Raw genomic sequence first — 27873 nt, forward strand, 5'->3', positions numbered from 1 at the left:
TTAAATGCAGGTAGATCGGGATTATGTGAATTTTAATTGGTGCAAATATAAGAGCGAGGGGTGATGCTATCAGTAAATTGGAATCAACAGAAATTGTAATATGATATTACAAAGTATCGTCCCGGTCGAGCTTGGATAGAAGCCAAAAACATTGTTTCATTACATCCCACGAGAATAAATTCACAACGATTGCTTTACTTGTTACGAGTGGAATGTATGGTACCGCATGTGTCTTTTTTGTTTCCAAAGCAAGTGCAGAGTGTAAAAATGGGACGTTCATACACAATGTTTTTTGTCACAAAAGTAATTTTTAAGACTTATATTGAATATGTTGATACTTGTGACACGGTGCCTATGATCAAGTGTTTTCCCGTATTACTTATGTCGTTTTTACCGGCCGCCTGTCGCCGCAGGTTCTGATAACGTCATACATAATTCGGTTGATTTCGGCCGAATTTTTTCGGCACAAATGGCCGAATATTCGGTTTCGGCCAGTGCTAATTTTGAATGTCGCAAAATAAATACTAAAGCAGATGAAACTTTGTAGTTTGCAAGTGTGGACGATTAAACTAGTTTTACAGCTTCATAAAACAACCTTGAATATTTCGTACAGTTTGATTTTTTCTCATAAAACTAGTTTTAGTTTTGTAAAAAAACTGAGATATATGCATAAAGAAAATAGGCAGGGGTCAATATGATTTTAATTTAAGATAAAAAAGAACAAAAAATTATAGGTTTAAAGTTATATATATAAAGTTTACATGCCAAAGAAACTAGCACAGCCGGTTAAATTCGGTCGGTTGACTACAAGTTGCAGAATACTGCCAATGTAAATATATTTCAATTTAATGTCCCATCTTCCCCCACATTATAGTTTTGTATGTTTTCATTGCCAAACTTTAAAAGGTTTGCTTTTAATTTAGTAATTTATACCTCAGGGGATATTCAACTATAAGATACTGAATCATAAAAAGATAATATTTTGAAAATATATTCGAAGTTCAGTCATTTGCACTTGGAGAGAATTTTTTATAAGTGGCTTGTGCCAAAAACAGAGTAGCAATAGCCAATTTGTAGCAAAAATGCAATATCAATAGTTATTATCAATTTTCTGTTATTAGAAGTTTATATACATATGTATGTAGGATACAATATTTATCAATTGATGTTCGAACAATACCTATCGTCGTTCAAACAATACCAATTGTTCTACAATAAAATAATGTAGGTAACATGTTAAAAACTATAGCAGTAGGGCAAGGAAAAGAATGTTTTAACTTAATTTTTAAAGTGTACAGTATTATTTCGTGTTATTTATGTGCATTCCTCAATAATAATAAATACACTTATTAATCAAAATTAACACTGATTTTAAACTGTCCCATCTTATCCTGTGTGTTTTCGAAGTTGTAAAATTTCACCTGTTGTGCGAATCGTTAAATAACTCCCTGTGCGTTTTATTATATATTTTTTTTAATTATTGTTAATTAATAAAGGAATGGTAGTACTAATTCGTAGTATTACCCAAAAACCACAATCTATTTTGATTTTGAAAATATTTGGCAATATATGCTTAAGTGTCCCATCTTCCCCCATTATACTACACTTTAAATGAGCTGAAATGATATTCTCCTATCATCCATTGTAAATAATATCTTTACACAAAGTTTAAAATTCAAAGTTGTTTATGGCAATCAATTGTAGCCGGTCAATGTTAACATGAAGAAATGTCATTTATTTCTCACGGTGTGTTGGGTCAATGTTGTACATTAAAGTTTTAATTTAAAACGCAGAGTTCCCCTTTAAAAACCTTGTTCTGCCACGTATGCAACTTTGTAAATATTTTTTGTATGGTTGACAATTTGCAGAAACAATTAGTCACCACTGGGTTAACCAATGATTAACAAACGACAATTGCTCCAACCCAGTGGTCACTAATGGGTTGTTTAAATTATCAGCCATACATAAAAAAATGAAAAAATCCAAAAAGATAATCACCCACAAAGTAACATACATGGTAACTCGTAAGCTGGCACGAGATGTTAAACCCGTGTGATAACGACTGTCGTTTTCTGGCCAAGCGAGGATAAAGAAAGTTACATTCATTCACATTCATACATTCATCTTTTCCAAAATATGTTTAGTCTCTAACCCAGTGTCTGCTCCTGTTAAGAGGAGAGCTTGTGATCATTGTGGTAAAATGTATGACATGTTTTAAGTATTGTTGTTGGCAAAATAAATAAATTTGTAATATGTTACTGTTTTATGAGATAAGGATTCTTTTTAACTAAAATAATTTTTTTTTAAATAGAAAAAGAATGTGCGGCCCGGAAAGACCAGAAGAACAAAACTGAAATCAAAGAGATAGACAACTAATTTTTATGTATTCGTTTATTCAATTTACCACAGTCCTGTGTTATTGTACCTATCTTGATGTTATGAAACAAACAAACAGTTACTTTTCTTTGTAATGCAAATTGCGCATCATCATTGGTCCATTAAAAAATTGATCAGAAAAAATATTCTGGTGGAAAAATAATACATATTTAATACATTAGGTTCACTGCAAGTTTTCAGTTTGTTCTTTTAGTCTCCATGCAGCATCCATGTATTTTGTAATTTCAGAGTTTTGACGAGGGAAATTTAGTCGTTTGTCTTCTCTGTTATGACGCACCTACAGAAAAATTTAATCAGATACACTCTAGTCTATTTCATGCAATTTATTAACTCACCAATGGTTTATGCATCCATCCATATTCCTGTGCTTCAGTTTGAGGATGGAGATATTTATTTACAGGTTCTTGAGAAGCTCGATGAATTATCTTTAAAAAGTTTTCTAAAAACAGTTACGGTAATAACATATTTTGACATATATTGGTTGACTCACCATCTTCCTCTCCATCTGCAGAGTCATGATATGAATTTGGCTTTCCAGTCAGTGTATACACTGTAAGTTGAGGTACAAAGGTAGCGTTTAACAATGTGTAGCTTTTACATGTTAATACAGATCACTGCCTTACTTTTTTTAAAAGGATTAACGCTGTAATTCGTGTACAGCTTTTGATTTCTAACTTCCTTTTTAATGGTCTCGCAGAGTATTGCATTTTGATGAACAATATTAACAGGATCCTTTTCTCGTTGCTTCGCCATTGTTATTAATATACCTAATAGTAAATGCAAACAAAACAAAATCGCACGATTAAGTAACAATGTGGACATGAGGTCATGTATAATTCACATTTATCAAACCGCTACAACAGTATTTACGGGGCCATAAATTACTGAAGTCGGGCTATTGCCCATTATACGATAGCCGCAACATAAATTATAGGCCTGACCAACAAAGTGACGTGTTTTTCTTTTTTTTATGGTGGGAAAAGAAACTGTAAACCTTAAACAGCAACGCAATTTACCCAAACTTGCATTTCCACCTTGTTTTGTGCTTCGGTCGGTTGCTATGAAAGATTCGCAATTGAACCAATCAAATTCTCGCATGTCTTGGTATTTTCTCTTTGTTTGACGTCATAATTAAACAAAAAAAAACGATTTAACGGTCGAGTGGGTTCTTCAATGAAGTGTAGTAAGGGTTTAGATCGATGATGGATTATTAATATGGGATATAAATACTAATACTTTTGATATTTTTTTTAATGTCGCCAGTTACTGCAAACGATTTTTAACGGTTTATTCTAAATTTCCAGGAAAGTTTATCGTCCTAGTGACTGCGTTTTTTCCCTTTTCACACCACCATACTACATTGATAAACAATTAAATAAGGTCAGCTGTTTTCACCGGTGATTCTTAAATGAGTTCATTTCAGGAAAGGTCTTACTTCCAATAGTAGTAACCTTTTTACAAAAGATGACTTGTACAAGATTAAGTTCAAGACTATTTTTTTATAATTCTTTAGCAAGTTGGAAACGAAACTATTTATGTTTAAATGTTACACGGTGCCCGAAATTGGTTCAAAATTGAGGGAATAAATTCAATAGTAGCGGTGGCAGATAGAAAAAAGTGTGTTATTGAAATGAACAGCCTATTATTATTAACTTTTGAGATATTTTGTTAAGTACCGACATACCGTTACAGGTTTGAAATTCTAGGCGTAATCAGAACTGTTAGATTAAACTTTGTGTATATATGGTGAGGGGTGAGCTAAACATCAATTAAACTAGTTAAGGGTGAATCATATTGTATAAAATCTATTGGCGTACCATCGCAACTCATTCAAGTGTTACAACTTACAAGTTTTCGTGTTGTGACTATATAATAATATTAACCTTTATTTGTTTCTTTGATATATATAAATATTTTGTTTATTCTTAGCTAAATGAAAAGATAGTGACACAACAACAGTTATTAAAACAAGCTTATAATTAAAAGCATATTTTACTTTTTATTGGAAAAAAAGTGTAATCGCTACACTTAGGGGATAAACAATGAGCAATTTATGTTTATTTATTTCCAAGTTAAACTAGTTTATGTAATACTATGCTTGATGCTCAAGGTTTATAAGACAATGAACAATAAAATCCATGCAAATGGATGGTCGGTGTGATGGCGTGTGTTTATTTTGTGCCTGTGTAAGGCTGTAAGCAATACAGAGCTAGAAAGCAAGTGTTGCAGTTGTTTTAATATTAGAAATATAAGTTCTAATGTAAATCTCATTTTATCATATAAAATCTGGCAATTTATGTGGAGTAAATTAGTATTTTGACTAGTTTTTAGCAGACAGTGTGATTTAACAAGTTAGTTTAGCCGAAACGTAAAATTACAGAAATTTGCAAGCAAAACTGGTATGTGTTTTCTATATTTTAAACATGTTCTTTTGTGTTTTTGTCACTGTACAGTACTTCATATTTTCTGATTTAATCGGTCAACTGTTTAATAAAAGAAAGTTGATTATTTTATGTTAATAAAAAGCATTTTTATGTCTACAAGTGCTAGGTTTATGAAAAGTCGCAATATTTAGTCAAAAGCCCGCAATAAGCAATGGTAAAATGCCATGCCTTGATGTTAAAAATGATTGCGACTATGACATAACAGACGCAAAAGAATGGAAAACAAGACTCCTTGTTTTACAATGCATTTCCTAACTTGGTCGCTACTTACTTTGGTATAAACCAGCGGTTCCCAAACTAGCAAGCGGGCCATCTGCGTCATAAGAATAGTTATGACTGTCAGTGTCACAGCATCAGTCAACCTTCCACCCTTGTTACTCTGGTATAGGGGTTATTTACCACGACAAGATTTAACAAAAAAAATGTGAAATTTTGTCTTATACTTCACAAGTACAGAGTTTAATCTATTCTAGAATTATTGTTTATTACCAGCATAATTATGTGTCGAACTTCTTGACCTAACAGTATTCGTTATAACCGCATTTTTGCCAATACTAGTCACGTTTCAAATATAGTGAGGAAAACCTTGCCTGATAGCCCGTTGCATAATTATGATTTTACATATGCCCCCCGATACAAATGCATTGTTGGTGTGTGTTTATTTAGTGCTTGTAAGCGATTTACAGCCAGAAAACATGTATAGCAGAGCTTTTAAAATATAAGTTCTACTATAAATGGTGTTTTATAATATAAAATCACTTTATGTGCAGTAAATTAGTATTTAAGCTGGTTTTCAGCGTACAGTTTGATTTACAGGTTACTTTACGCTGGCAAATAATACTAGGAGCAATCAGCTTAGTTTACTGAATAGTATAATTATACTCATACCTAGGAATCTAAAGAACTATTAAAAACTACAATCATAATACAATTTGATGGGAAATAAAACTTCAAACTGCTCAAGTACTAGCAGAGAGGTGTTTGCATTTTTATATTTCTTAAAGATTCGGAACGTAAAAAAAGGTGACTTAATAGTTCAAGGAGAGAAAAGTGGAAACCCAAAGATAGTAGCTGGGTGTTGGTTTCTTCAGTGTTACTTCAATATTACAAATACTTTACGCAGATACTTTTAAAATAACAGCAGTTTGCAAGCAAAACTGCAAATAGCTGCACAAGTATATGTTATTGTTGGGCATTTTTGTTTGTATTTTTATTTTTTAAACATTTCGTTTTAGGTTTGTGGTTGGTTTACATTATATTTTCTGTGTTTTATTCTTTAATGAATGGTCTTTTCAATAAAATTTAAATATTTATGTAAGTTTTATTATTGTGATAAGATAATAATATTGCAAGACTCATTGTTTTACAATCAGTTACCTAACTTGGTTTTATTAACTTTGGTATAAACTATTGTTAGTGTTACCAAACTGAAAATAAACATATTTTTTGCAGAACTATTTCAACTGTAGTTGTTTGAAAAATACAGATATAATATTATTATACATGCACTAAATTTTTGTAATGGATCAAGACTTTGAACGAAGATTACTAAAGCAGCAAAATGGAACACCAATGTCTCCAATCCTATCTGTAAGATTTATTAAATATTTTTCAATATGAATTGTGCTAAATATGTTGTCTCTTTGCTTGTAAACCTAAAGTTTTACCTTGTTGTATTCAGCACGAGATGAGCTTATAGACTAATTTTTGTTGAACAGTTCTAATATCCTATGCCTTACATCTGTTGACTTCATTAGGCCTGTGTTAACTAGATGATAAGGAAACGGAAAAGATAAGGAAAAATATCGTTATGGATTTATTAACATACTAACAAATGTATACTAAGACTGCAAAGACGATTAACGGTAAACATGAGCGAAATATACAAACAAAACGAAATACAATATTACAACGTTAACACAACGAAATAAAGGCACTAGGCAAGCAAGTGACGTAACAAGCGACTCGTTCTGTAGTTTACCACACATGGATGATCAAGTAACAATGGGCGCCATAAACATATTATATATACAATGGACAGTGACGTAGTTCGCCGACTGTAAACACAATATCATCTATCTCCCCCCAAGTTTTTAATTGTATACATTGACGAGAAAACTGATATATTTATAAGTCGTCATTAGTTCATTCATTGGCGGCCTGTTGGTTTCGAAGTGAGCTACGTAAGTTTGGTCTTTCCTCAGTGGGTCTCAGCGGTATCTCTTTTAAACCCAGTTTGTTAAAGAGAGTGTGGGGGCGTGTCGTGGGCTTGCTTCAGTGGAATTTCCATGATGCGTTCTGGCCTCGAATTGTCCACGCTGTCCTAACAGCAGTGTTCTATTATTTTTTCAATTTCCGCCGGCCGCAAATTATGACGTCACGTATTTCCGCGAAAATTACGACTTTCGTAAATACTGTGTGCATTCGTACGATGGTCGCTGACATAATCTCTAATCAGTGATTCAGCTAATCAGTTATAAAGTTAAACCGCACACGTAGTTTGTAATAGTATTCATGCTATTTGTACTCTACGCAAGACGTTTTAATTAACGATATAAGAAAACGAACTATAAACACGAGAGCATAGACGTCGATTTTTTAATAATATTTGCTAAATTTTAGGTGATTTATTCACATGCTTGTTGCGTTCACATGCATAAGAATTATTTATCGTAGACGAGACAATCCTTAGGATTAGCCAATGGCAGACGGGAAAATGCAAATATTCAACCTGTTTTCAAGCATCTGCAGGCTAAAATCAAGGGGACAATCGCTTGTATGACGCAAATAATCAACAAGTGAATTGCTATTATGTCGTAATCAATTGCCAGGTTAAACAATCACTATTATGATGCAATGAATCCACGTGTGAATTCTTACTATTTCGTAACGAATATGCTGCCTGGCTGGGGAAAATATTGTAAATGAAATAATAAGCAGCGCTACTTCTAGAACAGATCTTTCTTGATTAAACTAACTTTTTTCTATTTGTCTCTTCAATTACAGTAGCAAAGATTTAGAAATATTTTAAACGAGAAGGCAGGATATAGCGATAAAACAGCAGTTGTTAAAACACGCTTACAGTTAAAAACAGATTATTGCAGCCCACATTGTTTAGAATGCGATACACCGAAAAATCCTTGTCTGTTTAGCAGCAATATTGTTTAATAATCTAAATTCTAATGTAGTAATAGAGAGAGTAAACCAAACTCGCGTTAGCAGAAAATAGGCTTTCAAGAAATATACCCATCGATTGTTGGTGGGGAAGGTCTTTCTAGTGGTAAATGTTTTCAGCCGTTGCTGTTTGAACTGAGCTAAAATATGCTTTAATGCAGTGGTTCCCAAATTCTATTCCCGTACCACTTTTTGGTTCATGCAGCGTTCTCGTACCACATACTAAAATAATAGGCTTGTGAATGTTTCCAAAAAGTTGCCTGACGGCCCTGACCATTCTTACTCATTTATCGGCGGGAATTAGCTACACAAACTTTGCACTGCTTTTTTCATGGCTGCGTGTAAACTGTAAAATAAATGTTTAATTTATCGCAGCCTTCTGGCTTCTCTCTCGGACTCAAGCAGCCTAGCGCCGATCGTCAAAAATAAATAGTGTATTAGGGATGTGCCAAGCCGAGCCCGAACTCAAAAGCTCGTGCCCTAACGTCTCCTTTTTTGACGCTCGGCGCTCGGCCCAGTTTTCCGCCCTTATGCTATTGCTATAATGTTGCACGCGAGAGCGAAAAATATTAAAAATGATAAAAGTGAAGCTACTAAAAGATAACGAGACTAGTCAGTGTAGCTTTCTCTTTAATTATTTTTCGTTCGTTGTGAATTTGCTCTCTCGCAAGTAACGAATCGCAACGTCAGCGAATTTGACCGTATCGAATTACAGCCAGTGTCCAATTACACGAGCGCCCACCCAATGTTTCCGTATCTGATTTTAAATAAAAAGCCAAAAACCCGAAAACTTTTTTATAATGAAATAATATAAACTGCTGCCATGACAGCCCCCTTTTCCGCAAACACGCACGCAGCCAGAAAGTGCTAAAACACGCGTTGCATTCAATATTACACTCCTTCGCTTTGAATACAATTGTTACGTCACTTGTCCTATTGTAACGTAACTACTAATTATGACGTTTCATAATATAACAATCGGGAGGAATGTGCCCACTTCTAACCAACCACGAGATCAAACCATCGTGTATGAGCGTCACATGTTTAAGCTATGCGCCGGCGTAGGAAATAAACGAAGACGCATGCGGTAGCATACATTTCACACCTAACAAGCGAAGCAATCGTTGTGAATTTATTCTCGTGAAAAATGACGTAATGAAACTCTGGTTCTCGTGCGGTGCCAACAAACGATGTTTTTATGGCTTCTGTCCAAGCTCGGTCAGGACGATACTTTGTAATATCATATTACAATTTCTGTTGGTTCCAATTTACTGATAGCGTCGCTCCTCGCTATTATATTTGCATTTATTAAAATTCACATAATCGCGATTTACCTGCAACAAAAATTATACACAAACTACAGATCGTATGGAAGCGAATAAAACACGATTGCTTTCCAACAATCTCGTTTGTGATGTAACGATCGTAATGGTTTATTAAAGTTATTCTGTCGAAAATAATCGTTTAATTATCCACGATGTACATGCGTGAAACTTGCACCAATGTTTCATTTGTTTATATTAATTTAGATACGTCCTTTTAATAATGTAATATTAGTTTTAATTTACCGCATAAAGTAGAATACATATTAGTGTGCAAGACCAATATCTAAAGCGTTTATATCGCCTCAGAGTTAACGTTGACTGGACGTAAATATCTGTATGACAGTCCCCTTTTCAACGCGCTGGTTGCGCCACTGGCTGTAACAGTTTTAAATAATTTTGAATTAAATATTTTTTTTATATGAACTCTACATTTTGCAACAGTGGGAATTACGAATCGAGACGTCTCTTTAACCGCAAACCACGTGTTCTGTATTACTTTGATTAGCGACACTTTTCGGCTGAACAGGAACGCATTCTCGAACGCCTTTCTCCTTGATGACGTCATAAGTGCTCAGGCTCGTGCCGAGCTTTTTGTTGAAGCCCGGCGAACCCGAGCTTTAACAACTTCAGCACATCTCTATAGTGTATATTTTTGCCCTATCAGCATTAGCCAGATTTTATTATCTGCAAAAGTTGAAAGTAGTAGTGCAGCCATAAAAAATATAATGGTTTCAAATATGTTTATAAAGAAGGGCTGCCAAGCTATATCTTTGTTCCGAAATAACACAGGTTTTCTGGTGGAGAATAGGAGGGGGGTAGTGTAACTCTATGGTTTAGCCAGTGCATTTTGAGTTTTTGACATGTAAAATCGTGAAGTATTTTGTAAAAAAAGGATTTTGTAAAAATAAAACCAAAAAAATATAAATAAATAGTTTTAATGTTTTTAAAAATACGGATGATTATTTTAATAACCTTATTAAATAGCTACCTACAAAGACATTTACTTTGTCTTGGTCGTTTTAAAAACTTACAAATGAAAGCAAGTTACGTTAATTTCTGCCAGCTGATTTCGTTCCTGCCAAAACACACGCAACCTTGCGCACGCACTTACACTCGGGCAGACGGGTGCACGAACCGGTGCATTCGCATCAATGGTTTCTGGAGTTTTATATCACCTCTTTACAAGACAAGTCTGTGAAGGGTAAGCATACAAATTTGTTGATACGCCGGCCTATTTAACATTCGTTATGAAATTCACTTGTCCCACGGACTTTTTTAGTTGTCTGGGACAAGCGTTAATGTCGAGCTCTGGACATTCCTGTCAGCTATCACTATCAGCATGGGCTAGGTTATTCCTTTATAATGTGTTTAGGAGGCGAACTTTTTAGCCAAGCTTGACCGGGTGCTAATACCTTCATGAAGAAGAAAAACACGTTTCTGCTGTTTGCAGAGTTGCGGTTAAATACCGCTTTATAAAGATCATGCAAGATGACGCCTTTCGTGACGTTGCAATTGTACTATTCATATAAAAAAAATATTTAAAAGTTATTTTTATTTAGTAAAGCAGTGTTAATTACAGACTATGAAAAATAAAAGTTTCAGATATTTTGCTTTTATTTAATAAATTGATTACGGGACCAGTGGTCACTCGTAATTTGTTGACTTTGCAATTCTTTACTATCTAGAGAGTTCAGTTTTTAACGACTTAAAAAACTAATATACTGAAAGAGGAAAGTCAGCTGTCTTGTCTTGATTTTCTTTTGGTTGTTTTACTTTTCTTATTTGTACTATTTTTTCCTCGTGTGCATTATTATTACAGATCAGTCTTCAAATCTTTCTTTACCCAAATAGAGAGTTTTAAAAAGTCTGGTCTGGGAATTCATAAGCTTTTTATCTTAGGTTCACATTTTGTTATATACTTTTAAATTGTGTTTTCGTTTATTTAAACAACATTAAATTTGAATTAAAGCTGAAATATAAAACTATTTGTTAATTCTCCACAGCCATCATCATCTTCGTTTGGTAACCGACATCACTCACGGTCACTTCCACCATCACCAAGTGGTTTGTCACCTGTCAAACCTGAACGATGTAGTGACCGCTTTATACCAGCACGTGCAGGAGCGCGATGGCATATTGATTTTAACATGATATATGACAAGGGTTCCAGCAAATCACCCCAAAATAAACCAAATAGTAATCAGCAAAATACAACTCAAACCAATCCAAATTCACCTCAGCCTCAAACTCAATCATCTGCTGGACCAAATCGTAAAACAAGAGATGCTAGTGAAAATGGACAAGGTAGACACAAATTTAATATTCTTTTTGTTTAGCAGTTTCACTGCCAAACTGGTAAACTACATATATTAACAAGCAGGTACGCCAATTTCTTAAATATCCGGGGTATGCAGAGCGCACCTGCGCGTTGACTATGGTTAAGTGGTCTACAGGTCTAGGGCTGCTGACTAAATTTATGTTGCTAAAATTATAAAAATATCTAAATACTGATGTAGGGATGCACATTACAGAATAATAAGGTATTCTAGGATATCCTAGAATACTTTAATTCGAATCTAGAATTCCGAATCTAGAATTTCGAATCTTTTTATATTTATAGGAAAAAAAAAATTTACCCACAAAAGTCAGTTTATTGACCCTTTCATAACAGCCTTGTTGGATCTTGAGTTGTAAAATGATCAAAAATTGTACTATTGAGTAGTTTTTGCGTCATGAAACGTATAGCAGGCTATGAAAAGACGTTACGAAACGTTTACTCTCGAAAGTCCCACAAACACAAAAATATTTTTTTTCAAAATTAATAAGTTTCAAAAATTGTTAATATAGTATATGAGATGACGTGTAATGACGTCATTAAACAGTATACCGAATCCCGTAATTAGATTCGAATACAAAAGGATTCGAATCTCACGGATTCGAAATTCTGTAATGTGCATCCCTATACTGATGCCACATACAATTTGAACATATATAATATATATATATCATATTTATATATAACTTTAAACCTTGTGTTGTAGACAGCTTAATGTACCAATGCTTGCTAAGAAACGAGTTACTTGGATCTGAGATAGATCGATTAAAAGACAACCAATTAGAAGGAAGAAAAGTTTGCAGTAGCCCTGGCTCAGAGAAAAAGAATTTATTTAAGGTATATAATATAAATATTTATGTTTATGTATATTATATATTGTTTAAACTTAATTTCTACTTTTTTAAATGTTAACATAATTGTATCAATTCGTAACATTTTGTTGTCATCTGTCATACTACTTAATAATGTTGTACTTTGACGCAATCTCTGTCTGTAAGGCAGTCTTAATAGCTTTGATTACATACATTTTAAAAATAAGCTTGATTGCACTGTACAATTATAGCAGCATGCCAAATGATTTCTCATGAAAAATCATTAATTGACATACATAGGCACCAAAGTTTTAATTAACCAGTTTAGGCAAACTCATAGTTACAAATATTAACACTGGTTATGGTTTACCTTTTGTATTACCCGTTATGCAGCAGGTTAATCGTTTGGGTTACAGTAGTGCTTGTAACCTATTGAAAGGTCGTCAAACTTGCAGGTGCAGGCTTGCGCAATATCCTACGATCTTTGTTTTCGTCACAATGATGATTGTGAACTAATGTATTGCCGGTTTGCCGCAAGTTGGTATTTCTAAACGTATTACCTTTCGGTAATGGATGTACATCACAATACAGCTTGTGGTGTAACAGTTAGGTTGGTGGTTGTATGTATAACTAGCAGTTACGTAAGGCCAGTTAAATCGTAGAGACTCGAACTTCAATCGTTGACTTGTAATTGGGAATGGTTTATAAAATGCTTAAATCGTTTATGTATGTTTATTTCATTATGGACCAGTTAATAGGCGACGTGCCAAATTCCAGGTGAGGCATTTGCCTAACCTGTCTGACTGAGTTATGCACCTATGTTGACATGACATGTATATGTTCAAAACTGGAGGAAAAAACAAAATTAATTAAACATGCGTCAATCATGTATCACAACACACGATTAAAGCTGTGTTCGCCTATCACCGATCAAAGCAGCACTGCCGCCACGATTTCTCTTCGTTTTAAGAGACGCACTTATCAGGGTAAGGTTTGCGAGCGAGAATAATGTTTCACATGTAGAAATAATCGACGTGTGAATTGCCATTGTGTCGTAATGAATCCAGGCGTGAATCCTTACTATTTCGTAACAAACATGCTGCTTGGTTGAGGAAAATATTATATATAAATATAAAGCAGTGACCGACCCGATTTAAGTAGTTTATTCCCGTCTGTTTAACAGGAAAATTACATTTATTTGACACGCAACTGTTAGGAAGGCAATTCATGACATGTGCCCGTCTTAGAAAAAAGAACACCTATTTCTATGGTTTAATTTTATCCTGGTTCGCGTGTTTTAAGTTTAATTCGAATTGTTTTTGGCGTTTCGGGAGAAAAGCAGCTTTGGAAGTAGACGTTAGACGACATTTAAAACGTAGAAATGACTAGTAAACATTACATTCTCACACAATAATAGAATTGTAGCCGTAACAATTGGCGATTTTGCAATTATTTGATAAAGTTAAATATATTTATTTAAGAAGATTTTAGGAATAATTTGCTTTTATAATTGGAAAATCCAGGGTTGCTGCAACCCCTGCAAATTTCTCAGGGTAGGCCTGCATACCCTGCACCATATAAATCGACGCCAGTGCACAGTAGTGACTAGTGACATATGACCTACCTACAGCATGTTATAATCTTGTTTTTTTCACTATTTAATGCTAGGGAAAACCCCAAGCCCTAACCCTTAACCTATCCCTAACCCCTAAATCCAAAAAAAAACTAACAAATTACGTAATCTGTAACGTAGAAATCAAAGGTGGTAATACGCATTTTATGACGTAATAATCTAACCTTTGACGGCTTGTTTGGAAAATACGATGACGCAGCCTGATTTCGTGCATTTTCTAAGTTAATTTTCGATAGGAACACCAGAGTTTTTTTTAAAAAGATTATACAGCGGGTATCAGGGAGACGCAAGAAACATTTTGAGACCAAAAATTTTACTGGTCACCAGCGGCAGTATTACCAAAAAATCTTCCAAAAATGTTTTATTGATTTCTGTAATAATTTACATTGCCTTTGTTACGTCATAAGAATAATTATGACTGTCACAGCATCAGTCAACCTTCCACCCTTGTTACTCTGGTATAGGGGTTATTTACCACGACAAGATTCAACAAAATAAACTGGGAAACTTTGTCTTTTACTACGCAATCACGAGTTCAATCTGTTCTAGAATCATTGTTTATTACCAGCATAATTATGTGTCGAACTTCTTGACCTAACAGTATTCGTTATAACTGCATTTTTGCCAATAGGAGTCGCGTCACAAATATAGTGAGGAAAACCTTGCTTGATGGCCCGTTGCAAAATTATGATTTCACATATTGGCCCGCGATTTTAAAAGTTTGGGAACCCCTGTTGTAATGCAATATTTCTCAAACTTTACTGTGTTTGATGTGGCGGCAAACAAATTTATAAAATCTTTAGTATACTTTTCCTATATCTAAGTTTGAGCCAATTAAATGCAGCAATTAATAATGTTTTCAGTATTCCCTTCGAATGAAGAGAGTCGATTGCAATGAATCAACATCCCCCTATTCATTATCTCCTATTGGATGTAAAAGGTTGGTAGACTAATATTATTGTTTACAAAATTTATTTCAAAGAATAATTACAATTCAGTCAAAAGTTACTTCGATCTCCACGAAAACCAATGCGAAAAATCCCAAAAGTTCCTTTCAAAGTGCTTGATGCCCCAGAACTACAAGATGACTTCTACCTCAATTTGGTTGATTGGTCGTCTTCTAATATATTGAGGTGAATGATTATCAAGCTCAGCCCGATCGTTACGAAACGGCGTTATCAAAGAATATTGTTTCACTACAGAAAATGTTTTTATATCAAATTATTTTTATACTATGAAATGGGATACGAATAAGTATAAGAATCCGGGTTTTAATTTTCAATATTTTTTCCTACACAGCGTTGGTCTTGGTGCATGTGTGTATTTATGGAGTGCATGTACAAGTCAAGTAACAAGGTTGTGTGATCTTGGCTCAGAGGAAGACTCTGTAACTTCTGTTAATTGGAACGACAGGGTGATTACTTTTATTAATAGATTAGCACTGCACTGTTGAGCTAAATCATTTAATATATGACCAAGTAATAAATATGCATTTACTGACACGATAGTAATAAGATAATTTATGTAATGTTGGAATCATTTCTAAGTTCTTTTATTGCTGTATGATTAAATGTAACTTGCTTTATATTTATGTGGCTGGAAAACGTCAGTCATAAATGTTTTGATTCCTCACTTTGTAGGTGATTGTTTTAATGTATGACTAGCTATTTAGACAACTTATTAGTGACCATTCGAATTTGTCACCTATGGCCACAATGTTAGCAGTGACAAACCATTGAACCCACATCTTTAGACATGGAGAGTCTTGTGCACTAACCACTATACCTCTCCGAACTGCTCTTACTCAGTTTTTCTACTAATGTTTTCAAATCTTTTTTGTTTACACTGACTATCTAAAAATCTATATTTTGTCCTATCATCCCTTTAAGATTTGTTTGAAACTCTGGTTTGTTTGTTTAAGGGGAACCTAGTTGCTGTAGGAACCCATAAAGGTTATGTACAAGTTTGGGATGCACTTGCCAACAAAAAGATTAAGCAATTAGAAGGTCATACTGCACGTGTTGGTGCACTGGCATGGAATGGTGAACAGTTGTCGTCTGGCAGCAGGGACCGGATTATTCTTCAGCGTGATATTCGCTCCGCATCAGCAGTGACACCGGGAAATTCTGATAAAAAACTTGCAGGTCATCGTCAGGAAGTAAGTAACTGTTACTGCAATGACTATTTAAAATGTTTTCTATATATCTGTCCGTTGGCGAAGCACAGTTGATTAGCGCGCCTGCCTCAAACTAATAGGTAATGGATTCAAGGCTTGCCGTTGCTACCTTACTGGGCGTATGTGTCATTTGGCAAGAAACTTAACGACAATTGCTCCAACCCAGTGGCCACTAATGGGTTGTCCAAATCATCAGCCACACATAAAAAAATTAAAAAATTCACAAAAAAATAATCACCTACAAAGTAAGATACTTGGTAACCTGTAAGCTGGTGCAAGATGTATGAACATTCGTGTTATAACGACTGTCGCTTTCGGGCCACTCGAAAGTAAAGTAAGTTAACATTCATTCATTCAATGCTTATTTAAACATTTTACAATTTCATAGAAACAACTAATGTTATTTTGAAATTGCAATACAACTTTTTCAATGATTTATTCTATACTGCACACCTGGACCAAGTGTTCAATCATATATATATTTTACTAGTCACTACTAATTATCAAAAAAAGTTTCTATATAGTGGGGTGGGGAAGATGGGACACCTTTAGCACATAATTTTTAAATATCCTAATTGTGTTTTAAACAATTAAGAACGGTGTATGGGAGCCGTGACCATACGGTTTAATAATTCTTTGAATGTTTTTGTTTACTACCAAATGAGACAATAAAATGGAATGAAAAGGTGTCCCATCTTCCCCCACCCTACCATATATTTTTAAACTGAGTCTGTGTGGTATCATTTCTGATTAATTCATTATAAAAATTGTGTAGTGTAATAGATTTTTAATATTTTTACGATATGCTGCCTGCATAACATGTCAACCATTTACTCAGGTTTGTGGTTTGAAATGGTCACCTGATCGACAGCATTTAGCTTCTGGTGGAAACGATAACAGATTACTTGTGTGGAATGCAAGTACATCATCGGCATATCAACACCAACCAATGCAAACATACTGTGAACATCTGGCAGCTGTTAAGGCTATTGCTTGGTCCCCTCATCAACATGGCTTGCTTGCTTCTGGTGGTGGAACAGCTGATAGGTATTCAGTGTGTGGAATTAAATTAAATGTTATGAGTCTACATTAGCTTATTCTGCAAATTAAAGTAAACAATAAAAGCTAATACCACAAAGTAGGTAATTCAAATTTGACAACAATAATTTTTATTTTAGGATGCACTGGTAACATTTGGTTCTTCTTGTTGAAACGCAAGCTTTTGTCTTATAATGTAGAACAGTGTGGAAATTTTTTTTGCTATGTTTAAAATTGATTTTTTAATAAAACTAATGTTACGGGTATGGTGGATCTGAACCACCTGTACACCAGTTATAAAATTTCACATGCGTTCATATTTAGTTGTCACTTGTCACATTTGTCAGTTTCATTAGAAAAATGTTAAATATTTTCTTCCTGCATTTTCGGTGACAAATTTAACCAATTTTAACTTGCTTATGAAATATGTGACAGATGTATACGATTCTGGAACACTTTAACACAGCAACCATTACAATGTGTTGATACTGGATCACAAGTTTGTAACCTTGCATGGTCAAAACATGCAAGTGAACTCGTTTCAACGCATGGCTACAGTCAAAATCAAATCTTACTCTGGAAATATCCATCACTAAAACAAGTTGCAAAGCTGACCGGTCACACCTACCGTGTGTTATACCTGGTAAACATTTCATGGCTTGTTACTGCACTTATTATATGGTTTATTGTGAGACTAAATAGTAAAAATTAAAATGATAAATTTACAAATTCCACAACAATTTTTTTTTAATTAAAATTTGTTTTATGAACCCCTATGTTTGATAATTTGATACATAAAACACATCAGGAATGAATAAAAGAAAAGGAATAAACAAATAATATTCTCTAATGTTTACATGACAGGCCACTTCCCCTGATGGCGAAGCAATAGTTACTGGTGCTGGCGATGAAACGTTGAGATTTTGGAATGTTTTCTCTAAATCTCCATCAACGAAAGATTCAACTTCAGTCCTTAACTTATTTACAAGCATTCGCTAGTATTATGTTACTTGCACATGTTCTTGTGTTATTTATAGTTAAGTTTATTATTGAGTGGAAAGCGTAACAATCTGTTTAAATATTTTAATTTGCCTGCCATGTGTTGGTAGGTAAAGTTTCAATTTATTTTATCTTTAATGGCGCGGTGAATTGTTCTTTGTGTCATTTTTTGTGTTTATTTATTATTTAATCAAAGTTGACAAAGTAAATGGCACACTATTTTAAAACTAAGTAAGAATTAGTAAATTCCACTAAAACAAAACAGTTAAACCGCAAATATAAAACAATAATATTCAAAACCAAAATATCAGAAGGAACAGGCATGCACTGTGACTTTAAATAGATTGTTGACACTTTTGAGTTGTTTTTTTTTATCAATGAATGAAATTAAGTATATTACTATATGCTGATTCAGTTTTAAGCAGCTCGCTTGCTGAGCTTATGCAAGCGTACTGCCATACGCAATTGCAGTGTTATACAGATTATTAAAGTTAATGGCCCTCTGTCTTAGTTAATTAATTTTATTCTAGCTATAAGTTTTAACGTTGTGCTGACCTTTTTATTGTATACATATTGATTTTTTTCAATTATCCCAAACAATTTCACTTGCAAACAACATAAAATATTTGATGTATTTATTTTATTTGTACCATATCTAATCCATATTTTAAACATCAGTTTTGTTTGTTATTAGTTTTCTGTTAAGTATTTGCACCTCCCACGTTTACTGATTTTTGCGAAGGTAACACACAATACAGGATGTAATGATCATCGGTGACGTTCTGATGAGTTCTGTAGGAATGAAACGTAAATTTATGAAAAATGTTAGGTTTAAGTCTGGCTAAGTGGCGTGTACAGTAATTATAAAGCACTACTTGCGTGTAAAGGGGTAATAAAGGAAGTGTGACGTATTTGTGCCTTTATTGTCACTCGAGCCTGAGTGAGCTCGTGTTACAGCCTCAGGTTTAGTTTTAGAATTGTATTTTTCTGAGCAGACCTTAAGGTTTGATTTTGTAGAACAATTTGAACACGGTTTAATACCAGAGTTTTTTCGATGTAATTCTAAACGGTTTGGATTGCTTAACACTTCAACGAAATGAACAATGTCTTGCTTGGTACTGTGGTAGGTTGGGCAGAATTTGTGAAAGGTCAACGCTCGTTCACGTTACGTAGTGTGGTATCCTGTTTGTAATGTAATTGAACTATTTACATACTCATTGTTCAGCGCCTGATCAAACAGCATAGCACACAGTATAGAGGTGTGCAAAGTCACACAATTTTTTTCTTATTCCAGCAGTCTGTGTAACACAAACCTGCGTTGGGTTTAGTTGCACCCACAGTATTTAACAAAAAAAACGTAGGGACGTTTAAAAGGTGTATAAAGGATTTAGTAGCTTGTACAGTATATGATAGTGAAAGTCCATTTCCAATAATGTTAATGTTTAAACTGGTCCGCGATTACTTTCGCTTTTAAAATCACATAACTAATGGTTCTACAAAATCAGTTCAAAAAGTACCCGCATTTTCCCTCTTATCTTTACATTGTAGAGCAAGCAGTATATATAGACATATAGACGCAAGTATAGTGAAAATGGCTTCGAACGGAAAAACATTTTCGGTAAGTAAGAATTATTCATGCCGTACACAAGTAGGCTTTTAATAGATTACAAACAAACCATTCAAATTTTGGCAATAAATATCTGCAAAACTAGAATGTGAAGTAAAGTGGTACACCAAGTTGAAAGTTTACTTACAGATTATATAAGTTTATGGCTTATGTAATATTTATGACACATTCACATGTAGTTGCGAAAACGGCGCTTTTTTGTTTCGGGCAACATCCTTGATAATCTGTAAATAAAGTTACTATTCAAATCAAACGTTTGTGCGCTTCTCCGATACTTTAATCTGATATAAGCAACTTTATCTTATCTGAGCTTCGTTGCTTCATTTGCAACTGCACATGCCGCCAGCCGACTAGAAACGCGCTGAGACTGTAGTCATTCAGTGAATAACAAACTCATGCCACAGTTTGTATACGAGGAAACAGGAACTCCGTCTCAAACTGTTTAAACCGTTTGGTGGTATATAACAGGTTGTTACTATTGCCATACCAGTGCCGAACGTATGCATTTAGATAGTTCAAACTAATGATTAATTTAGTAAGTGTAGGTGGTTTTTCTATCCTACGCTTTATGTGGTTTGTTTTCCTTAGAAGGTTTGTGTTGAAACTTGTGACGTTTTCTACGTCAGACATAATAGATTAGTCATTCCACCCACATGCGTTACATACCAGAACCATAATATCACGTATATAGCGCGATCAGCGTCTTATTTAGCATAGTGGTAATTACCCTATTAGACTTTATAGCTGGTCAGCTTTAAAATAAAAACATTTTGAATTGTAAGTAAAAAAATGTTTGTTGAAATAATGTAACCTAAAAACTAATGTGGTATTCAAAGTTTTAATTTGTAGTGATTGTGTTTCCAATTACGAAACTAGGAGTGTTTCTTAAACAGTTAGGTGCTTGTTGTATCAATATTACTGTAAGTGCTTTCGCAATGTTTATATATTTAGTACATGCATTTCAACTTGTATTAGCAGAATCAATGAACAACATATTCAAAAGTTGTTTCGATTGTTACAGATTTTATTCGTTCATGATGAATTCGAAGCGATCTCCTGCTGTTAACCGTCGTTCGCCAGCACCAAGTTTTCAAACACCTCGTCCCTATTCTATGTACGTCAGTTCGAGGCATTTAAAAACAAGCCAAGATAACATTTCACTGACGTCGTCTTCTAGTTCGTCTTCTTTCAGCGAAGTTCATTCTACAAACGGAGGAAATCAAACGCTTGACTCAAAGTAAATGATTCATATTTTAAAATCTACACGCATTTTCTAATTGTTTAATAAGAGTGTAAAATAAGATCGAGCAACAACACATTGCTTGTTATAGTAGGGTGGGGGGAAATGGGACACTTTGTCAGACGAGACATTTTTTTAATTTTATTTTTACGGACCCCAATTTAATGATAATCAGAAAAATAATGTTACAGAAATATTCGACAGTATTATCACGACTTTATAAAACGCCCGTAAAAGCTGATTACTGTTTTTAAATATTAAAAAAAATATGTAAAATAGAAACAATATACTTTGAACAGGTAAAAAAATGCGAAATAGTAAGAGGCTATTTTTTAATGCTCGCTAAATCATAGTAAAGCCAATGATTTTTTTTGGTTTGCGTGTGCGAACGATTAAACTAGTTTCATAGCTTCATAAACAACCTTGAATATTTCGAACAGTTTGATTTTGTCTCATAAAACTAGTTTTAATTTTGTAAAAAAAAATACTGAGATATAAGATGAATAAAATAGGCAGGGTCAATATGACTTTAATTTGAGATATTTGAGATATAAACAACAAAAAATATCGGTTTTCATTTATATATATATGAAGTTTACACGACAAAGAAACTAGCACAACCTGTCAAACTCGGTGAGATAACTACAAGTTGCAGAATACTGCCAATGTAAATATATTTCAATTCAATGTCCCATCTTCCCCCACATTATAGTTTTGTATGTTTTCATTGCCAAACTTTGAAAGGTTTGCTTTTAATTTAGTAATTTAAACCTCAGGGGATATTCAACTATAAGATACTGAATCATAAAAAGATAATATTTTGAAAATATATTTGAAATTTGGTCATTTGCACTTGGTGATAATTTATGAGAAGTGGCTTGTGCCAAAAACAGAGTAGTAATACCCAATTTGTAGCAGAAAAATAAAAACTTTAATAATAGTTATAATCAATTTTCTGTTCAAATACATTTGTAGGATACAGTATTTATCCATTGATGTTCGAACATTACCCATTGTTAAACAATACCAATTGTTATGCAATAATAAAATGTATAGGTAACATATGTTAAAACTATATCAGTAGGACAAGAAAAAGAATGTTTCGACTTAATTTTTAAAGCAAACAGTACTATTTCGTGTTATTTACGTATATTCCTATTTACAAATAGACTTAATATACAAAATTAACAATGATTTTAAACTGTCCCATCTTATCCTGTGTGTTTTCGAAGTTGTAAAATTTCACTTTTTGTGCGGATCGCTAAATAACTGCTCGTTTGTTCTATTATATTTTATTAAATTGTTGTGAATTAATAAAGAAATGATGGTACTAATTCGTGTCATTACCAAAAATACGTCATCTATTTTGATTTTGGAAATATTTGGCAATATGTGCTTAAGTGTCCCATCTTCCCCCATTGTACTAAACGTTATTGTTCGTGTCATGGTCTGACGTTATTTGGTTCAATTAATAACGCAAAAGGCATTTATATATAATCATAGTTTAATAAACAAGTTTATTATTAAACTATGATATAATATATATACACGGTAAATCTAAGTGGCCCGATTTATGTTTTCATCTTAAGAGTTTTGTTATACAGACAAAAAAGGAATTCCTCTGCCGAATTACTGTCTACACCAGACTGCAGTGGAGTAATCAACGGTTTAGTGTGTGGGAACCGAACTCTTGACGTTTACGAAAATTCATCTGCTGAGCTTACACATAGTCGTTCTATCCAACAAAAGAAAAAGAAAAAGTCTCCGTAAATGTCTATCGTATTACATGCGTTTGTATGCATTCTAACTCATTTGCACTCAGATCAAAAAGGCTTGCAGTCATGCAAGTTGCAGGGCCAAACACCAGAACATGGTTAACACCAAAAACTATAAAGTAAGTAGTATAATCGTTTGTCACTGATCTGTTAGAAATTTTATCATAATGTGTATTGTTTGCTAAACAGACGGCTTGCTACACCAGGCCCTGTGTTTGGAACTTGCATTTCGAAATCGGGAAACTGTTATGTTTCGGTCGTATCCATTAAAGGTGAAAGACTAATTCAAGCATATGACAAAAATTGTAATTTAGTCAAGTCATTTCCAACTCGAGCAACAAAAGGAGGAAAAGTTTTTGAACCTTACCAGGTGACTTATATTTTATAACAAGTAAGATGTCAATGTATAGTACAATGGGGGAAGATGGGACACTTAAGCACATTTTGCCAATTTTTTCCAAAATCAAAATAGATGACGGTTTTGGGGTAATGCCACGAACTAGTACTATTATTCCTTTAATAATTGACACCAATTTAATAAAATATAATAAAACACACGAGAAGGTATTTAGCGACCCGCACAACAGGTGAAATTTTACAAATTTGAATATTTATAAATAGGAATATACGTAAATAACACGAAATAATACCGTACGCTTTGAAAATTAAGTCCAAACATTCTTTTCTTGCTCTACTGCTATAGTTTTTAACATGTTACCTAAACATTATATTATTGCATAACAATTAGTATTGTTTGAACGACTGTGAGTAATGTTCGTATCCTACAAATGTATATGAACTTGTAATAACAGAAAATTGATAACAACTATTACTAATGTTTTTATTTTTCCTACAAATTGGTTATTACTGCTCTGTTTTTGGCACAAGCCACTTCTTATAAATTATCACCAAGTGCAAATGACCTAATTTCGAATATATTTTCAAAATATTATCTTTTTATTATATCAGTATCTTATAGTTGAAAACCCCCTAAGGTATAAATTACTAAATTAAAAGCAAACCTTTCAAAGTTTGGCAATGAAAACATACAAAACTACAATGTGGGGGAAGATAGGACTCTAAATTGAAATATATTTACATTAGCAGTATTCTACAACTTGTAGTCAACCGACCGAGTTTAACAGGCTGTGCTAGTTTCTTTGTCATGTAAACTTCATATATATATAACGTTAAACGGTTAAATCGATATTCGATATTTTATTGTTGTTTTTATCTCAAATTAAAGTCATATTGACCCCTGCCTATTTTCTTCATGCTTATATCTCAGTGTTTTTTTACAAAACTAAAACTAGTTTTATGAGACAAAATCAAACTGTACGAAATATTCAAGGTTGTTTTATGAAGCTATGAAACTAGTTTAATCGTTCGCAAACTAAAAAAATTCATTGACTTTACTATGATGTAAGAAGCATTAAAAAATAACACCTTACTATTTCGCATTTCTTTTTACCTGTTCAAAATATACTGCTTCTATTTTACATGTTTTTTTTTATATTTAAAAACAGTAATCAGCTTTGACTGGCGTTTTATAAAGTCGTAATAATACTGTCAAATAATTCTGTAACATTATTTTTCTGATTATCATTAAATGGGGGTCCGTAAAAAGAAAATTTAAAAAATGTCTCGTCTGACAAAGTGTCCCATCTTCCCAGACCCTACTATATCTGTTATTACATTCAGCTTAAGTTCGTAACACTATACACTGTAAATCGTAAGCGTAAAAATGATTCGATGTAGAATGGTAATTTCCAAAGATGTGGAAATTACCACTTTCCTCAAATGTTCCACAACTTTCACCCATAGGGTAAACTATTCCCACCCGTCTGACTTTTACTCCTCCAAACGTGGAAATGTCGAAAAAGATGGGTGGAAATTTCCAGTGCACTTATAACACTATTGTACAATTATATTTAGTTCTTTACCAAAGCGGCAAATTTATAATGTAATTTTATTTTTTTTCAAAAAATGGCTGAGATTAACACTTAAAAATGGGCTTCTCTAAAACACGCAATCTACGCAATCTTCTCTAAAACACGCAATCTACGCAGTCTTGTTTTGTCAAATTAGTAAACGAAGTTTTTTAAATAAATAATTATATTATTTAACCAAATATGTCCTAACTAAACTAACGCAATCTATAGAATTAACACATAGCGCCACCTTTCGGTCAAGTCACGCAATCTACACAATCGGATATATACATAATCTGCACAGGCTAATTTTGTTAAAAAATTAAGTAAGTCTTTTTAAATAAATTTATCTGTCTTTTAACTGTGGTATACTCAGAATATCAACTCAATCTACAGAACAACACGGCAGACAGTTAACGACAAATTTAAAGTATGCATTGCAGCTGAACGTCATCAAACGTCAACTTTATGTTTAAAAGTACTCGTTCAACACAGTTTTTTCAATTTGCTAGGTAGTCTAGTGCAGCGTCCGTATATAAACGCTCTGGTCTAGTGGTTAAGGTTCTGATTTTGCAAATATGTAGCACGGGTTCGATTTCCGCTGTCGGAACATTTTGTTAAATTTTTTTATTGTTTTTTTTTGTATGTAGGGTCAGGCGTTAGGAGTTAAATAAATTTATTTTAAAAAAATTTGGTTATTTTTTAAACAAAATTAGCCTGTGAAGATTATGTATATATCTTAGATTGTGTAGATTGCGTGACTTGACCGAAAGGTGGCGCTATGTGTTAATTTAATAGATTGCGTTATTTTATTTTAGGACATATTTAGTTAATTAATATATATATTTATTTATTAAAAAACTTGGTTTACTAATTTGACAAAACAAGACTGCGTAGATTGCGTGTTTTAGAGAAGATTGCGTAGATTGCGTAGATTGCGTGTTTTAGAGAAGCCCCTTAAAAATTACTTTCTAGTTCTACGATTTAACCATAACGACGCGAATCCCATTCACAATGGGAGATTGAGGTTGCTGGCGCCTCGAATACGACATTGTCTTACTGTTCTCATACAGTCTTATAAAAATTGTACTTATTTTACCTGTGCCCATTTAATGAGAGACGAAACCGGTTACAGTATCACCCAACAGTATTCTCCTAGTCGAATAAAGTGGGTGACAAAGACGAATACTGTTGTTATTAATGTTCGGAGTTAAACGACTGCAACATTTTTTCATTGGCTACAAAAGGCATATTTTGGCATATATTTTGAGTGTGGAAATATTGGACAATATTGGCTGGAGGGCCCCGTCTTCCCCCACCCTACCATTTAAGGCTAATTGGGTAAATGATTTTTTTTCCTCACAGATTTACGAGATGCCCGATGACAACTTGGCTGTGGCGTGTGGCAATTGCGTCACAGTATGGACAAAAGAAGGAAAACTGGTGGTGGAGCATGGTCGGAATCTTTTCAAGTTCGCTAAGTTTCTTGCTGTTCGATCAACAGGTACAGGTTTTAATACATATATACACTACGACTACAGCATACAAAATATATAAAGTACAGACTAAAGAATTCTTAAGCACAGTTAACTTTTCAGGCGAAATTGTCGTTGCCGACTCTGATGGTGATTCAGTGAAAATCATCTCTGCTGGTGGACAGCAGATCAACAAACTTAATTGCGATTTTAAAGGACCAACAGGGGTAGCGGTGGATAGCAATGATAATATTATAGTTGCTGACTGGAAAGACCAAATTCGAGTGAGTTCGTAAATTCTTTTTTACTAATATTGTTTTCTTTGTGTGTTCTAGGGACAAAGCATTCTTACATTTCTAAAAAGCGCGTGGCAAAGCAGTTGCCATTGTTATTTAAAATAAAAGTTGATGTTGAACGAACAAAAGGTTGCCATTGAATTCCCATTTGGCGCACTCCAATCTGTATGACCGAATACAACGTATTTAATAGCCGATGCTCATTTGGGATGCCCGATGATCTATATTTAAAAAGCCGAAATGTTGATGTATGCTTGTTTGAATAAGTAATCCACTTCTTTGTTTAATAAAATGGGCCAAAATATTTATTACAATTTGATTTCGCTGAGTGAAACTATTTTTGTGATATAAGATGTAAATGTTAAAAATAGGCAGAGGACATTATGTCTTGAATTAGAAGCTGAATAAGCAGAAAAGTACCAAAAAAAATATATATAAAGCTTAACGAGCAAAGAAACTTTCTTTTTAGTGGAATAGTGTGTACGATCGGTAACAATTTTTTAAACTATTTGTCAGATATTCGACACTGATAATGTACTTGTGCGTTCGTTTGGGCACAAAGGTGACGGTGACGGAGAATTCGATTTACCGTATGGAATTTCAGTCGATTGCGAGGACAACATAGTTATATCTGATATGTGGAACGACCGAGTGTCCATTTATACATCTGAAGGACAATTTATAAAACACATCGTACCTACTGCGGGCATCTCTGAAATTCTTCGGCGACCAGCGTTTATTTCAGTTTCTTGCGGAAAGATACCAGAAGACAATCGACTTGCAGTCACCGATTTCTTAGCTTCGGCTGTCCGAGTGTTTTCCTACTAGTGGTGAAACCAATATGATAAACATCATTATTGAAACCAATATATTAGTATATATCGTTCTTTTAAATTCGATGCTATTTTATTTTATTCAGTAATAAAATATAAGTTGGCCAGTTTTCAAGCAAGTACAAAGAATGATGGATTTACAAACGCCTTCTATATATTTGCTGTTTCCACTTGATTGATACTAAGTATAACAACTTGTACGTCAAACCGTAACAATCAAATTAAGTGAACGACTTTATTGTGTGATTATGGTCTGTACATTAATATATGTTTAAATACATTTCTTTAACTCCAAAGTTGTACCAGCGACATGCTATAAAAGTTCATCCTTTTTTCTCGTCCCATTTGGTAGTTAACAAAGAA

General features: G+C 33.7%; 4 protein-coding genes and 1 long non-coding RNA gene across 12 annotated transcripts in view; 3 read left to right on the plus strand and 2 right to left on the minus strand.

Annotated features, from left to right (window-relative positions):
- The window catches only part of LOC149732045 (putative rRNA-processing protein EBP2), a 37129-nt gene extending 30834 nt beyond the window's left edge, over positions 1-6295 (plus strand). For 2 of the 3 annotated variants that reach the window (XM_089882178.1, XM_089882181.1), the window contains one exon: positions 2312-6295. In XM_089882178.1, coding sequence (XP_089738304.1) covers positions 2312-2368 — 57 coding nt within the window. In that variant the 3' untranslated portion in view covers positions 2369-6295. Of the gene's footprint in view, positions 1-10 lie in introns of all 3 variants that reach the window. The other variant, XM_089882179.1, reaches the window with a different exon arrangement.
- Positions 2451-3550, minus strand: LOC149732046 (cilia- and flagella-associated protein 144-like). The gene is made up of 5 exons (XM_089882187.1): positions 3414-3550; positions 3021-3164; positions 2888-2947; positions 2733-2836; positions 2451-2674 (listed from the first exon to the last, which is right to left on the minus strand). Exons 1-5 carry the CDS (start codon positions 3493-3495, stop codon positions 2561-2563), a joined length of 504 nt encoding a protein of 167 aa, XP_089738313.1. The 5' UTR covers positions 3496-3550; the 3' UTR covers positions 2451-2560.
- LOC149732047 (fizzy-related protein homolog) lies at positions 6291-19106 on the plus strand. Of its 2 annotated transcripts, none has more exons than XM_089882166.1 (10): positions 6291-6431; positions 11344-11644; positions 12382-12512; positions 14984-15060; positions 15119-15253; positions 15420-15534; positions 16042-16278; positions 17135-17343; positions 17770-17977; positions 18199-19106. In XM_089882166.1, the coding sequence occupies exons 1-10, from the start codon at positions 6363-6365 to the stop codon at positions 18331-18333; spliced, it is 1617 nt and encodes a 538-aa protein (XP_089738292.1). In that variant the 5' UTR covers positions 6291-6362; the 3' UTR covers positions 18334-19106. The 2 variants fall into 2 exon arrangements, with proteins under 2 accessions (XP_089738292.1, XP_089738293.1); XM_089882167.1 differs by lacking the exon at positions 6291-6431 and adding an exon at positions 10524-10541.
- Positions 18957-20228, minus strand: LOC149732048 (uncharacterized). Its single transcript, XR_016385485.1, has 3 exons — positions 20088-20228; positions 19375-19515; positions 18957-19125 (listed from the first exon to the last, which is right to left on the minus strand). It is a non-coding gene; the product is annotated as an uncharacterized LOC149732048 (long non-coding RNA).
- Positions 19510-27831, plus strand: LOC149732049 (uncharacterized). 5 transcript variants are annotated; one of them, XM_089882172.1, is made up of 8 exons: positions 19510-19951; positions 20982-21197; positions 22805-22966; positions 23023-23094; positions 23165-23345; positions 26272-26410; positions 26505-26665; positions 27194-27831. In XM_089882172.1, the coding sequence occupies exons 2-8, from the start codon at positions 20995-20997 to the stop codon at positions 27503-27505; spliced, it is 1230 nt and encodes a 409-aa protein (XP_089738298.1). In that variant the 5' UTR covers positions 19510-19951; positions 20982-20994; the 3' UTR covers positions 27506-27831. The 5 variants fall into 5 exon arrangements, with proteins under 5 accessions (XP_089738298.1, XP_089738301.1, XP_089738300.1 ...); XM_089882175.1 differs by lacking the exon at positions 19510-19951 and adding an exon at positions 20288-20428; XM_089882174.1 differs by lacking the exon at positions 19510-19951 and adding an exon at positions 20317-20737.
- The last annotated feature ends 42 nt before the right edge of the window (positions 27832-27873 follow it).

This window comes from Ciona robusta, chromosome 8 (genome assembly GCF_009617815.1).
Source record: "Ciona robusta chromosome 8, ASM961781v2".
Lineage (NCBI taxonomy): Eukaryota > Metazoa > Chordata > Ascidiacea > Phlebobranchia > Cionidae > Ciona > Ciona robusta.